General features: G+C 39.3%; 1 protein-coding gene across 5 annotated transcripts; it reads right to left on the minus strand.

The window, feature by feature from the left end:
* Positions 1 to 296: 296 nt before the first annotated feature.
* Positions 297 to 11,850, minus strand: LOC306831924 (uncharacterized protein). Of its 5 annotated transcripts, none has more exons than XM_079356224.1 (7): positions 7,884 to 8,122; positions 6,345 to 6,536; positions 4,787 to 4,916; positions 3,593 to 3,694; positions 3,075 to 3,103; positions 2,884 to 2,910; positions 297 to 1,187 (listed from the first exon to the last, which is right to left on the minus strand). In XM_079356224.1, exons 1-7 carry the CDS (start codon positions 8,050 to 8,052, stop codon positions 913 to 915), a joined length of 924 nt encoding a protein of 307 aa, XP_079212350.1. In that variant the 5' UTR covers positions 8,053 to 8,122; the 3' UTR covers positions 297 to 912. The 5 variants fall into 5 exon arrangements, with proteins under 5 accessions (XP_079212350.1, XP_079212349.1, XP_079212351.1 ...); XM_079356223.1 differs by having other exon boundaries at positions 3,075 to 3,106; XM_079356225.1 differs by lacking the exon at positions 7,884 to 8,122 and adding an exon at positions 11,582 to 11,850 and having other exon boundaries at positions 299 to 1,187; positions 3,075 to 3,106.
* Between the last annotated feature and the right edge of the window lie 2,469 nt (positions 11,851 to 14,319).

Consider the following 14,319-nt stretch of genomic DNA (forward strand, 5'->3'; position numbering starts at 1 on the left):
GGAACATAATATGAGACCATAGCAAGTCACTGAACCCCCACCAGCTCAGGGGGCGCCTCCAGTGGGGCCTGCTGCCGCACTCTGACATCTCTCCATTAATGCATGTCCACAGGTCCTGCTTGTGCATGTGTGTGATTCAGGTCTGTGTGTGTGTGAGAAGCATGTCTCTACAATGACAGAGTTCGAACCACAACTTCTCCCTAGGGGATCAATAAAGTATATAAAATAAAAAAGAATTTAAAAAAAATAGGCCATGACACATTAGAACAGATCAGTTTAATGTTTCAGTTTCAGTTTACTCAAACACATACCAAATGTAAGCTAACATAGAAACAAGTCATTTTGTTTGTGACCATATCATTTATTAATTGTATTTTTAAACTATAAAGAACAGAATTTTCACACATTGTGGTAAATGCAGTTTAGTATTTATGCTCAAAGTAGGAAACCAAAAACAAAACTAGAAACAAAACAGCACACACAAACTTGACACACATGTACACACACACACACACACACACACACACACACACACACACACACACTGACATCAAATACAAGTTCCGTCTGCTGCCCACAGACTCAGTACTTCAAACACAAGATTTTACAGCAAACAACAGGCGTTCACAGAAACAAAACGCAGGTACTAGCATGAGACAGATCTACAGCTACTGAGGTCTCTGAGGAGGCTAACAATGCATTAAAGTCTTTTCACTATGCTTGAAATAAGTAATCGGGAGCATTAAACGCAACAGCGACGTTTACTAAAAAGTTTTTTGTTAAAGTCAAAAGATGAAAATCATGTAATCTTTGCAAATTAAAAATGAATGTATTTTTTTTTTTTTTTAGAATTGAATAAAAGTCTGTAATTCTTCAAGCGTTCAACATAGGCGTCAAAAAATGTGTTTGCGTTTAATAACAGATCTGAAAGTACTGGCTGGGTGATTTGAGCGGGCTCTTGTAGCTGGATGTGTCCTGGGCCGTGTTCTGGCTTGTTGTGGTTTTCTGCAGGTTTAAGGTGAACGATGGGGTTGTTTTCCTCGCCTCCGTCTTGCTGCCCCCCTTTGCCTGAGGTTTGTGAGGGGTCGTTGTTGACCCGCTGCTGGCAGGCACAGAGGCCGAAGATTTGGCGGTCTCAGAAGATCCAGTCTTTCTTGCGAGGGGGCTCAGATAGATCTGCATAGTCACTAAGTGAAGTGGTGAAGTGAGGTGAGGAGGGTGAGCGGATGGACAAAGTGTGGATATTTAAAGAGGTTAGGAGGAAAGACAAAAAAAAAATGGGGTTGCAAAGGAGTGAGGGGGAGGGCATACAAGTCATGGTGAGATGTGAAGAAAATGAAGGGTGGGCATAAAATAACAACTCAAACACAAAGCTCCCAGCATTCCTCCTTTTCAACATGTATTCTGTATTCGTCATAAAGATTGAGTCAAGTGTGAGTGTATGGAGTGCCAGCTCCAAAATTATATCAAGAAGCCTCTCACTTTTTTGTCATAAAGTTTGAATGAAACATTTGTCTGTGACAAAACACCTTTTTAAAAGTACCTCAGTTGTCACAAAACTATTTTGACAATCAGAAAGTGTCAGTTCATCTATAAACTTTGAATGTATCTTCTTGTTGCACTAGCTCACATTTCATTTTCATATTTGCACGTCATCCTGCTGCATCTTTGTAAATGTTGCCCACATGGCATTTCATTTCAGGCTTAAAAGGAAGGGTCGGTTGTGTTGCTGATCGTGGTGGTTTACTTTGATATCTCATATCGAAGCTTCAATATTTATTTCAGTTTAAATCTCCTCAGACGAGCTTTAAGCTATTGTGAATACAGTTTTGCTCATTTTTAATTGAATGGCTCACAGCTATTTTATCTTTTATTTCTTTATGTTGTGTTAGGGTTTATGATAAGTATTTTGAGACTTGTGTTTTTGGAAAATCACAAACTAACTTGTAATGTAAACACATGATAACATGACGACTGCGTTTATAAAGACATCAGGAGGACACATCAGGGGAGTATACTACAAAGGAGGTCTTCCAGTTATCAAGGTCACTTCAGGGGCAACTCTGGGTTTTGAGAACTAAGAAGTTCACTTTTAACCGGGGTAGATCACCACGGTAACCAGGTTATGTTCTTGAAAAGAGATCAGTTTGTAGAGAGAAACGCCCAATGACTAGTCTGACTCCTGTAACAGAACTTGATGCTCATACACTTTGTGTTTCCCATACGAATTCTCACGTGAAATATATTCAGGTGCAATGCTCGTTTCACTTTTTTAATATCACGCTAGCAGAGACTGATTTAAGCACCAGAGCCTTGTACTTGTCATATTTAAGGCCTATATGATACAAAATAAAGCGCGCCTTTGATTTATCTGTTTTATGTTTATTTAATTTGCTTCATACTACTCCTTTGATCACGACGGATCCGCAGCTCAAGTAACATTGTCATGCATGCTGACGGCAGACATAATCATGTTTTTGATTGGTCATAGGCTGCCGACACCGCTCCTACAATGTGAACACGCTGGTGGAAACAAAATTGGGTTTACTTATCAAGTTGATAACCAGCTTTGTGTGACCTCTAAATGTAATCTCCTTTGTCAGGGTTTATGAAGCCAGGTCACGAAAAGATCCCCCGGGTACGATGAAGTCGCTTAGCATCATAATGACACATGCAGTTTTATAAGGAGTTGATACCAACAAATATTTTATAATTTCAACAAATTGGCAATCTGATTGGCAAGAGAGATTTGTCACAACTGAAATGCAGTCATGTTAAAGGCTTAGACAAGTGTCAACATGTTAGGTTGACTTAAGTAGCACCTGTTTGACATAACTGAGGCAAAAACCATGGAAGTGAAATAAATGTATGGATTAATCCTACCTTTGCAGTGTGTCACACGCCTCGACCCTGCACAAACAAACACAGGATCAATTTCCAGTGAGTTTACTCAACAAGTTATTTAAATCACCAATGTGTGTTGACTAAAGTCTTAGTCAGCAGATGATTCACATACATATAAACATATAAACATACTGGGAGAAAAAAAACAAGATGGCATATAGAGTTCTTACCTACATTGACTGCAGCGTCTTTTGACTTGCTGCTGTTAAAATAAGAGAACGAAAGAAAGAGTTTGTAGAGACAGAAAAGAATAAAGACAATGGCAGAGAGGATAAAAGAAATATTCACCTGATGTATGTGAAGAGTTAACACTGTTATCAGTTTGAAAAAAGTTGACGCCATGTGGTCTGCTCTGAGTGTGATATTCTCTTTGGTTTCATGACTATTAATTTAAAACAGGAAGTCGAGGTTGGAAATAAATTAGATTTGATTTTGAGAGATTTGACTCCTACTTGTTCAGCCAAGAATAACTTGTTGGCCCCAAAATGTATTGAAGTTTATACATGCACTGGTTTGTAAGAAGAGTGCATGGTTAACAAAAGAAACCCTGATATCAGACAAGAAATCAAGGATGGAACTGAATTTTGAGAAACATATTGGCTTCCTAATGAAACACAGTTTATCAGAGCTAAGACATGTCATGTGTCTTGTGTCTGCAGGTTTTGAAAACGTTAGAAATCTTTCTTACCCTTCCTGAGGCTTCCTGCAGGTGGAGGCTGCAGAGCTGGGTCGAGATCTGGCCGTCTTACATGGACTGTCCTTCACACTACCGGGTGGGCTCTTCACACCACTGCATTATGGGAAAAAGCTCTTTTAGGTCATGCTCCTGTGAGGAGTTTTAACTGGTTATGAAAAATACTGAAATAGGGATTAAGTCTAAAATACATTGGTAAAGCCCTTTAAATAAGGTGCTGTAAACATGTTACTGTCATAGTGGAGCCACTGAAGAGATCCTCATAACGCTTTTATAAACTAACTAGTATATAAATGTAGTTTACTTTTTTTTTTTTAAATCGTGATCACATGCAAAAAACATGAACACAAATGTGAACAATATGTCTGCTGATGATGTCTTCAGTTGTTGTAGATCTATCTCTCTGTGTATATTAGCACAGACCAGCTAGAACACATAAAAGCAGCAGAGAGCAGAACTACAATGCAGCTCTCTGACTAATGCTTTTTAATATCAGTAGCATTTAAAGGTAATTGAGAGGAAGATGCGTGCAGAGACGTTTCCTGCTTCATCACCCTGAAATAAAGCCGAGCGCTGTGATAATTGTCGAGCATCATGTGCAGTGCCAGTGATAATGGAAGGTATCTGCTTGTTTCTTTCACACAAAATAACAGGAGCTGAAGCTTTGTTAGAAACACCTTCTTTTATACTGAGTGCACACACTCTTGTTTCTCTGTGGGAGTTGAGGATGAGAGGATTTTTTCTTTGGCCTTTGAAAAATGTCAACCAATGAAGAAATCTAATTCAGCTCTTTAAATAGGAAGCATATTGAGATTTTTTCAAATGTATTAACTTGTTTGGGTTTTTGAAAGGACAAAGACAAAATTCAAGGACAGCACAAACACAACACAATGCACTACATTACAAGTTCACAACACAAACACCAGAGATTACAGATTATGTTACAAAAATGTAACAATGTCATATAGATTGTACAGAAAAACATCATCAGTTTACAATTTAAAACATCCACTGTATTGAATTGTAAAAATACAAGAAGTTGCTGTTACAGTCTACAGCACACTGGTTGAAGGTGTCCCCCCCCCTTGATGCACATCCAACCAACTCTCTTCAGCTGTATGGTAAAAACATCTATAAAAAGATGTAAATCTCCTGTGATCTTATCTGAGCAGAAGCAGTGTGTGTTACCTGCGGGGCGGTGTGGGGCTGTAGTTCCTGGCTATGGAGCTAGAGGTCATCGTGGAGCTCTTCTTCATGGAGGCAGAGCTGGAGCTTGTCATAGGAGCTCTGGATGGCAGAGCCAGAGACACGGGCCTCGCTGGAGGAATATGAAATATACACTGCTCATTGTCTGCACAAAAAAACTCGCCTATAGAGAGCTTAATATTTTAAGTTATTTATCAATCATTTTTAAACACCTCTAATTACAACCATCACTTTTTTTAAATAATAATTTACTGAATAACCATAGAACATAAGTGGATGTTTAATTGCTAATAACACTATAACACTATAGAATTTAAAAGATGACAAAGATGTCTGAGATGGAGCTTTTCGTACAATAACAGCATTACATAGTGTTTGTTTTTTTTGCAGTCCTGTGCATTCTCATACAATGTAACATATACAGCCTAAGTTTTATTTTTACTTTGATCTATAAACCCTCAGACTTAAATCAGCATCTTAAGAGTTTTCAATTTGATCCGTGATAGCATTCAGTCTGCCTCTGACAAAAAACATTTAAATGAGGATTACTGTTTAGATATTGAGGGATTAGGAGATGAAGAATGCACATTTCTTGTTTCCAATGTGATTAAGACAACATATATGAACATGCTGACCACCTTGTGTTCAAATAAAAAGAAAGGGTCACTTTGGGTCTAACCTTTTTTCAATGACACAATAACTTACTTTGAACAAATTTATAGAAGACTTGTGTTACAGCTTTTTAAAATTGCTATCAGAAATTCTTAGAGGAGAATTACTTTATCAAAACATTTAGTTAAATCTCTGCGCTGTTTGTCTTTTTTCACAACAGATTAGAATTTTTTGTTCATTCAGGCAAATTGCACATATGTTGGTACCGGACTGCAAAAGGTAAAGTACAGCTCTACAAATTTGCACAAAATGCACAAACAGAAAGGTCCATTTAGTTATTAAAATGGGTCATAAATACATTTGTATTCCATACACATCCACAACATGGGATGTTTGTGATGTCTGTGAAATTAGCAAATGAGCTTCCAGCTAATGGTAATTAAGGAGGAAACACATGGGAGTCCTTTTGTGGCAAATTTTATGTATATGACTTTTCATCAAAGACCAAAGGTCAATTTTCTGTATAAATGACATATAACCGTTTTTCACAGATTACTGTATTCATATAGATGTACCGATCTTTATGTGGACTGCTGTATTGTACAGTCTGGATTTTTCCGGGAAACTTTTACATAATGTTAAATGTTAAGGAATTGTACAGAACAGTATGCAGCTTGTATCAACAATGATGTTGAATGTATATATATATGTATATATGTGTGTGTGTGTGTGTGTGTGTATATATATATCACTTAAACCACAATAAACGACAGTGGTGAAACAAATTCAATGAGAACAGTTAATATATAAAGAGATCACCAATGAGGCAAAGGTCTCCATAATGAAATCTGCATATTTATACACTTTAAATCGTTACATATTGGCACTTGGTGAGTGACGGCAATAAGCCACACACAACTTGTCTCACCTTTAGCGCCTGGTGTCCTCCTTCCTGCTGCAGCAGCAGCTTGGTGCTCCTCAGAGATGTTGAGTCTCTTCAGGACGTCAGCCAGAGAAAGCTTCAGCAGCTGGATCTCATCCTCCTGCATCTGCATCCTCTGCTCCAGGTAAGTGAGTCGGTCCACCACGTCCAGACCGCTTGTTGCTGAGCTACGGTCATCTGAAGAGAAGACAGAAATGAATAAATAATACGATGGATGGATGGATAAAGAGAAACAACCCAACGGATTTTATGACACAAGTGTGCAGCAAGACAGACATCTAATATTTTATGCTTTTCAATTACATAACATAACCAGTGACATGCTCTAAAATAAAAGAGGACTCTGAGGCATATAAAGAATATGTTTTAGCATCCAATATGTATTAACATATAGGTATTGAGTGTTTGAAATTTGCAGATTTCTAAAAGCAAACTTTCAAAAAGTGACAGAGCAAAATCCAGACTCCTGACAGTCGGAAGATGAGAGGGATAGAGAGATGCCAAAGTACTGAGGTTGACTCAGACTGAAACCATTTAAATGTTTGGTAAGAGATAATACTAATCATGAGAAAAAAAGTGAAATAAACTGCTCACTCAATAAAAAACCTGTAGGGATAACTGGGGGTGATTGTAAGCCTCATTCCTCCAATCAGAAACCAGATAAAGAGATGTAAATGTACTACACATGCTCAATAAGAATTTTAACCAACATGGAAGACAGAAGACACTGCCTACATCTATCACCTGCTTTTATTTGTTACTGTAATTACTGTAAAATTGTAGCAAATCTATGAATTTATTAGTCAAAGTATAGTTTAAAATAAATGTTGCTTGACTTCAAACTTTTAGAGGTCTGCATGGTTGACAGGAAGCGTGGCTGACAACGTGTCCGTGATGTGAACAAAAAAGTATGTGTTCACATGCTAATTTTTCCATGCTTTTTCCCCACACAAGGCCTTAATGAAGTGGCTAAACAGCAACTGTAACATCTGTGCATTGACTATAGGCCTAATATCAGCTAAGTATAGAAAACATGTCCCTTTGTCCACAACTATTGATGCACTGCTTCCTTCACAGACTGTTACCCACAAAATTGTTGCAACCTTCACCATGTGTCCTCTATTTCCCTGGATTTGAGTGAACTCCTGCAGAAACACTATACAACATAAAACCTTTCTACTTCACTTAAAGTTGAGCTTAAAACAAAAGCTTAAGTATTATATTTTATTTCCTCAGTGAAGTATACACAGAAAGCCCACTTAAGGTTCACTTTTTGTTTGCCACCAGGGAGAACAATATCCCTCTGATGTAGCATGTTTGTGCTTGTACAGCAGAAGTCAAGCTAATGAGGTCACCGCACAGCTGGTCACAACAGATCACACATACTGTAATCACTTCGACGCATGTAAACAAAGAGAGCCCAGCACACATCCAAAACACTGTAAACTGTCAATAACATGCAGTGATTTCTCACTCAATAAACTTCTTTTGCATATTTTTTAGTAAAAATAGTTCAGTGGATACCGTGAGAGACACTGGACCCTGATGAGCATTCAGGGAGCTTCTGCTGGTCACTGGTTTGGCCTTCCTCCACTAGAAATGTCTTCCTCCTCTTCCTCTCTTCTCGTGAACACACCCTCTCAGTCCTCTTCCCTCCTCTGGCTCCGCTCAGATGGGTCGGCTCTCCCTCCATCAGAGTTTGATCCACTGGCTGGTGTCCACTAAGATCTCATGTCCTTTGCTCCACTTAGCTAACACACACACACTCAGCCTCTCTGGTGTTATGTCCTCCTCTATTACAGCATCCAGGCAGTATTACAGCAAATATGCTGCAGGAGGTGAGGTTATGATGTTTTGATCCTCCGATTTATCCTTGGTGGTCTCTTGACTCACTCTGGGACCTTGCCGATGTGTATGACGGAGCTTTAAGCCTTTTGCTGAGGGACTGTGCTGGTATAAAGGTGGGGGTGGGGTTGATCATGCTGAAAAATCTCGGTAGTCGTCCAATTCAGCCTAAATTGTCTTTGCACGTGTGTGTGTGTGTGTGTGTGTGTGTGCTCAAAGTACAATGATAATCCTCTGACTGAGCCTCTTTGACCCCACCCCCACACATAAGCCCCATGTCACAACCAGAGATGGAGACACACAGAGAAAACAGTACAAATCAACCTGAAACGTGGCCTGGAGTTGTTTTGCAGTAAAATCCTCTACATCCATAGAGAAGCAGAGCTCACAATAAAGACAGTGATAGTAGATTGTCATTTCAAAGTGAACACCAAGGTGTTACACCACACACACACACACACACACACACACACACACACACACACACACACACACACACACACACACACACACACACACACACACACACACACACACACACACACACACACACACACACACACACTACAACAATCCACTCTAAAATCTAGTTATGTAATGAAGTACTTCATTGCTGTTCTCCAATAAAGTTTGCTCTGTTTTGTTTCTTGAAAACGTTGATCAGTTAAAAGCTGTTTACAGACTGAGTTTTCCCACAAAGGTCTGTAGCTAAGCTCCCATGTCATCACGTCTTCATTCATTACATTTATTCCAGGGTGGCATAATATTGTTGTCCCTGTCTGTGAATTCACATTGCATTTGATTTTGCAGAGGTTGGGCCCAGTGGGAGCTCCACATACACACACTGTTTGCTCAACTGATCCCATCTCGCCCCTGCAACACCTCTTTTACTACCTTCGAAGTCAGTACAAAGGTGGGATCACTTTGTCTCCCCATAATGTCCCAGTGACATTCATATTGAAGGCAGAAAGGACGTAAATATTACTCCTTCAAATGGCAGTCTGAACTGGGCTAAAGATCGTAAACACAAGCAAACAAAAATGGCCTGTCTGAGTTTGTGGGTAAACGAGTGAAAGGAAAAAGAAAAAGAAAAACTGTTGATGAATGCCCCCTAAGGGTTTAAGTTTAAACCTTACACAATAGATACACTTTTGAAAAGTGAGCTATAGACAGATGTTTTTACAGGTAAGAAAACAAAGTTTTCATCAGTTGATGAATGACAAATCAGCTAGCTATGGGTTGACTGTATTAAGAGCGGCTAGCTAATAATTAATTTGACTGTTAAAAAGTTAGAAAGTTATCAAAACTAGGCTAATTTAGCTTGGCTAGGTACAGTCGTTCATATAATCTACTGAAAATAGAAAATATACAGAAAAAAGATGACCAAATCATAAATCAGATGAATAAATTCAGTATGAATAAATACTGAATGAATAAGCATTAGAGAACAATTTCAGATAAAATGCAGCCAGTTTGCATAACATATAAGCTAATTGAAAAAAAGTTATCTGCCAGTCATAACTATGTGGTTGAAATACTTTGGATATGTAGTTAATGGTTTATCCAAAAAAGCTCTAAATGATTGAAATGTTCAATCTTATGGTCTTATACTTCAAAAAACTTCAAAAAATAAAACCTTTAAAGGGGAAGCTGCTTTATCACTTACAGTGATAGTTGTTGTAAAACTGTGAAAGTTAGGATGAACAGACCTACTATAAGTTTAAGTATATGAACAACAGCATCCACTTTACTTTCTTTGATTGGTCGTCTACATACAGTTTAAATCAACTCAAATGCAGGTTTTTCTGTCAGTGACAAAAGGATTCAGTTCATTGTTTACTGCAAATGAACCCACAATATTTTGGCAGAATGTGAATCATTTGAAATGCAAGATTTTCCTCCTGACGAAGCTGATTTTCTGTGAGAGCAGGCTGCACTTTTTGTAGCTCACAACCAGCAGTAATCTGTCTCTCGTGGAGGGTTGTAACTCCGTGAAGAACTGTGATTTTCTGTTCCTCCTCTTGTCCTGGCCGTGACACCACCCTCGTGCCACCTCCACACACCCCATATGGGATTGGGATTAGAATAGCACATAATCCCAGTGCTGTAAAAGGGAATTAGCAGCCCAGAGCTCAATCTCTGCACTAACTCAGCTATACAGAGAACAGGCAAGCTCCTTGGACGCCTTTCATGCAAATGAAAACACAAATATAACACATACACTCAGTCTATCTCTTTGCCTCTGACTCTATCTCTCACATACACACAAACAGGTTCACACAAGAACATAGGGCTTTGACAGTGCAAACAGTTTCAGAATTTATATGGCTGTATGCATCTTAGCAAAATGAAAATATATTGAGACAGAGTAGCAGCAGCGGCAGAGTGTTTAATCTCTGCTCGCAGATGGTGTTTCTTGAATGAAGGAACAACATCCGTCTGCTCAAATCGGCAGCCTGCATGCTAACACATACATGCCACGTGTGCACTGGCAACCCTTTGCATATTAGTCCACTGATGCTAATATCCCTAAGGGTACAGGGCATTTCCCTAAATCTCCTCAGCTGAGACACATTCCAGCACAGCCACAGTTTTTAGCATGTGATAGGCGGGACAGGAATGCAGGAACAGAGTTTTAAATTAAATTTATTTCATCAAACAAGGTATCAAACAAAAAAGTCTAAAGTGCCAATGTCAAACAAAAACAAAACAGTATTTGGCTTTTGACTTTTTGTATTGATAAGGGAAATCATCAGGTGCGTATTATGCAAAATGTAAATCAATTTAATATAAAAACATTATTAAAGCGATATTGGATTCATACAGTTGTCTATTTTGCTGTTATTAAAGAATATATAGCTAACACACTTGTTACATGTAGACTTTTGTAAACAAGTATGTAAATAAAACTGTCAACATGTGTTGAGAGTTCACATGAACAGCCAGTTACAGTGATAAAATTACAGGCATGTAACATTATTTTTTCTACACATTATGATGCACTTTAAAAAACACTTAAAAGCTTTGATTTATATATATATATAAAATGATTAAACTTATCTTATCTTATACACATAAATAAACGTTTTTTTCCCTTTTTAGAGTACCAAATAATATTCAATTTAATCAAAATGTCCTTTTGCTTCATTATAGGGTGGAACCAAAAATCAACCAAAAACAAAAAGAGCACAACTTATCATTTTGTACACTTACACTTTGGCAAATGTTGTCCTGAAAGTTTGAGCCAAGAAAGCCTTTGAATTGACATAAGACTTTGACTTTAGGATTAGAATAAAAAAAGGCTTCCTGCTCGTCTGCGTACCAAAAATAAATTTGTCATGTTGTTGAATGACACTTCAGCATAAGCTAACTCATACCTATCATGAAGTCAGTGTCGGGGGCCAGAAGGGAGTCACTGTGGTAGCACTCTTTCAGCGAGGGCCTCCTCAGGAGGTCGTGTCCCGTCTCCTCCATCCCTAGACCCTGGTCCAGCAGCTCCTCCATGTGTGCGTCTCCCTCCTCTGTGCCCGCTGCCATGGCCCTGATAGAGTGCTCTTGTCCGTCTCCAACAACTGCTGGGGCTAATTCATGCACCTCTCGCTCTCCCTTCTCCTCACTCGCTGTTTTGTGAGGAGCATATGGAGAGTGCAGGGAGAGGGTGATGTCACTCAAAGGACAGATTAAAGACCTGGTAAGCCATCTGAAGCTCTGGGAGGACTATGAGAGGAGTCTGATGTGTAAGAGAGAACATAAATGTACAGACAGAGGTGTGATAACTATTGGGGGGGGGGGGGGATATCAAAATTATAATACTGGAGGGGTGTATAATAGTCACTCCAATACTATGTACACTAACATTTTTAATTGGTGTTAAAAAAAATGAAGCGAGTGTGAAAGTACAGTACATATTAGTCCCTCGAATTTCCATTCGAAGTAAAACTTTAAACTAAATAACATCCTGGATGATGTATAATTTGATGTTTGCTGTCTGTATACAGAGGGCAATTGCTTCAAAGAAGAGATAATGATTAAACTTATCTGACTCGCACAGAGAGAAAACACACACTCTCCTGACAACAAAAACATAGCAGGGAGGGTTCATTCAATTTTCAGATGCACGCAAAGTTGCAGACAAGCACTCAATTACTCTCCTGGAAAGAGCTTACGTCAGGCTACCATCCGGTGTGTCCGGCCCCACAGTGCTGTAAGGATGATAAGATTCAGAGATTAGGCAGCACAACTTGATTAATTACATTCATCACGAGGACAATAAGCTGTGTGGTAATTAGACAAACAGAAAAAGACCAGGTGAGCAGATGAAGAGCGAGTTCGGTGATTGTGTCAGGGGGTCTTCTCCCCGAGAGTAAGCTAGCGTTCTGTCTATTCTGCACTCGCTGGATTCATTCTGTTTGGAGCAGATGTTACATTTTGCTGATCTGTCAGAGCTTCAGCCACACACCGCAAGTCCTCAGTTCCCCTGAATGTTAAAAACTGCTTCACATTTCTGTAACTAATGGTTCAAACTATCATGAATTCAAATGGCCATTAAAGCTTTGTTTTTCACATGTAAATGACCACACTGATCCAAAATAATGGGTTTGCGTTCCACATTCTACAGCGAGCGTGTTTTCTCACTTCCTGTTTTCCGCTCCTCCTGTGTTGTTCTGTGCTGTCTTTAGTTATCAGTAGAACTAACGGTGACTTATTTCATCCAACAGTGGCATGTTTACACCGGTCACCTGAGCATGTTAAACAGCCGATAATCTCACAGCAGACTGTAGCACCTGAGAGGTCAAAGTGTGCTGCTGGTTATGTGAGACAGTAGTCCTCTGCTGGTGTCCCTGTGAAACACACTCTGGCTCTGTGGACTGTGTGTGTACACAAGTGTGAGCTGGATACTCCTAATGCCCTGAGGTCTGTACAGGGATAAAGGCCAAAGACCCATAATGAGTGTGCTGACAGGGGGACGTGGGAGAGAGACAGTGCAAGGTGCAAACATGTCTGCTGCTGTATTTAATTAAACAGACAAGCATGCACTGTGGGCCGTTACTACCTAAATGAAAAGGTCAGATGTTTGACCCTGACCTGGTCGGGTTAAATCTCTGCCGCCCTCCCGTGGAGACTACATGGCAATACAGCTGCCCCTAACTTGGAGCCTTTATATTAATCGCCTGTAAGAAACAGCCTCCTTTTGCAAACAATTACACATAAAAACTGTTGAAGATATATTTGAATATATCAGATGAATAAAGAGACACACAGACATTTCACAAAGGACTTAAAATTTATAAATATTCTTCCAATGTAACATTAAATCAGTAGGGTTGTTATATAATTCTTTCAAAAATTCCAACAGATTTTCAGAGAGCATGACAAAGTGACGATAATCTGATACACACGTTGCTTCTCTACTCCAAAAAATATCAAGACTTTTCACTGTATATACCGCCCTTCTCTTCCAAATATATAAAATATATGTCAACAATAAGCATCATACCACATAAAAAGCAGAATCTCATGGGTTTGTGAACACACCTTGTGTGAGGCATCAGTAAAGGTCTCTAACTGTTTGACTCCTACATAAACAAAACCTGACCTCTTCAGCCTGCTGGCCTGGCCTTGTTGCCATGGTAACAAAGGTTCAAACTGTGTCCATGCAAAGCTGCTGGTAAATGAAGTTACATAAATAACATACAATCTGGTCCATGCTTTTTGTTGCAGGGCGGGCCAGCAGCTGGGAGGATGACTCACTGATACTTTCTTATTTAGCTTTCCTCCTCATCTCTGGTCTTTAGGAAACTCTTGCACCAGCAACAAAGGATGCAAGGACATAGGACAAGGAGAGGAAGCTGTTAAGAAAGGTCGCCATAACGCTGTTCTGCAAAAGTAGGATTTCTGCCCTCTAGGGGACAAATATTGTCAATGCATATCTGGGAGAAGGCAACGGAGGGCATAAGATCCAGATGGTGGGAGAATATTCTCAGCAAAGTACACATTTATTACATCGAAATTTCTCTTAGTCGTCCAGTAAACCTGAAAGTGTTGATCACTGAAATAAGGGACTGTATGAAAACTGTTCTTGGAGAAAGGGGACTTATTCCAATTTACCCTGCAA

The sequence above is a fragment of the Symphodus melops genome, assembly GCF_947650265.1.
Source record: "Symphodus melops genome assembly, chromosome: 1".
NCBI classification, from domain to species: Eukaryota; Metazoa; Chordata; class Actinopteri; order Labriformes; family Labridae; genus Symphodus; species Symphodus melops.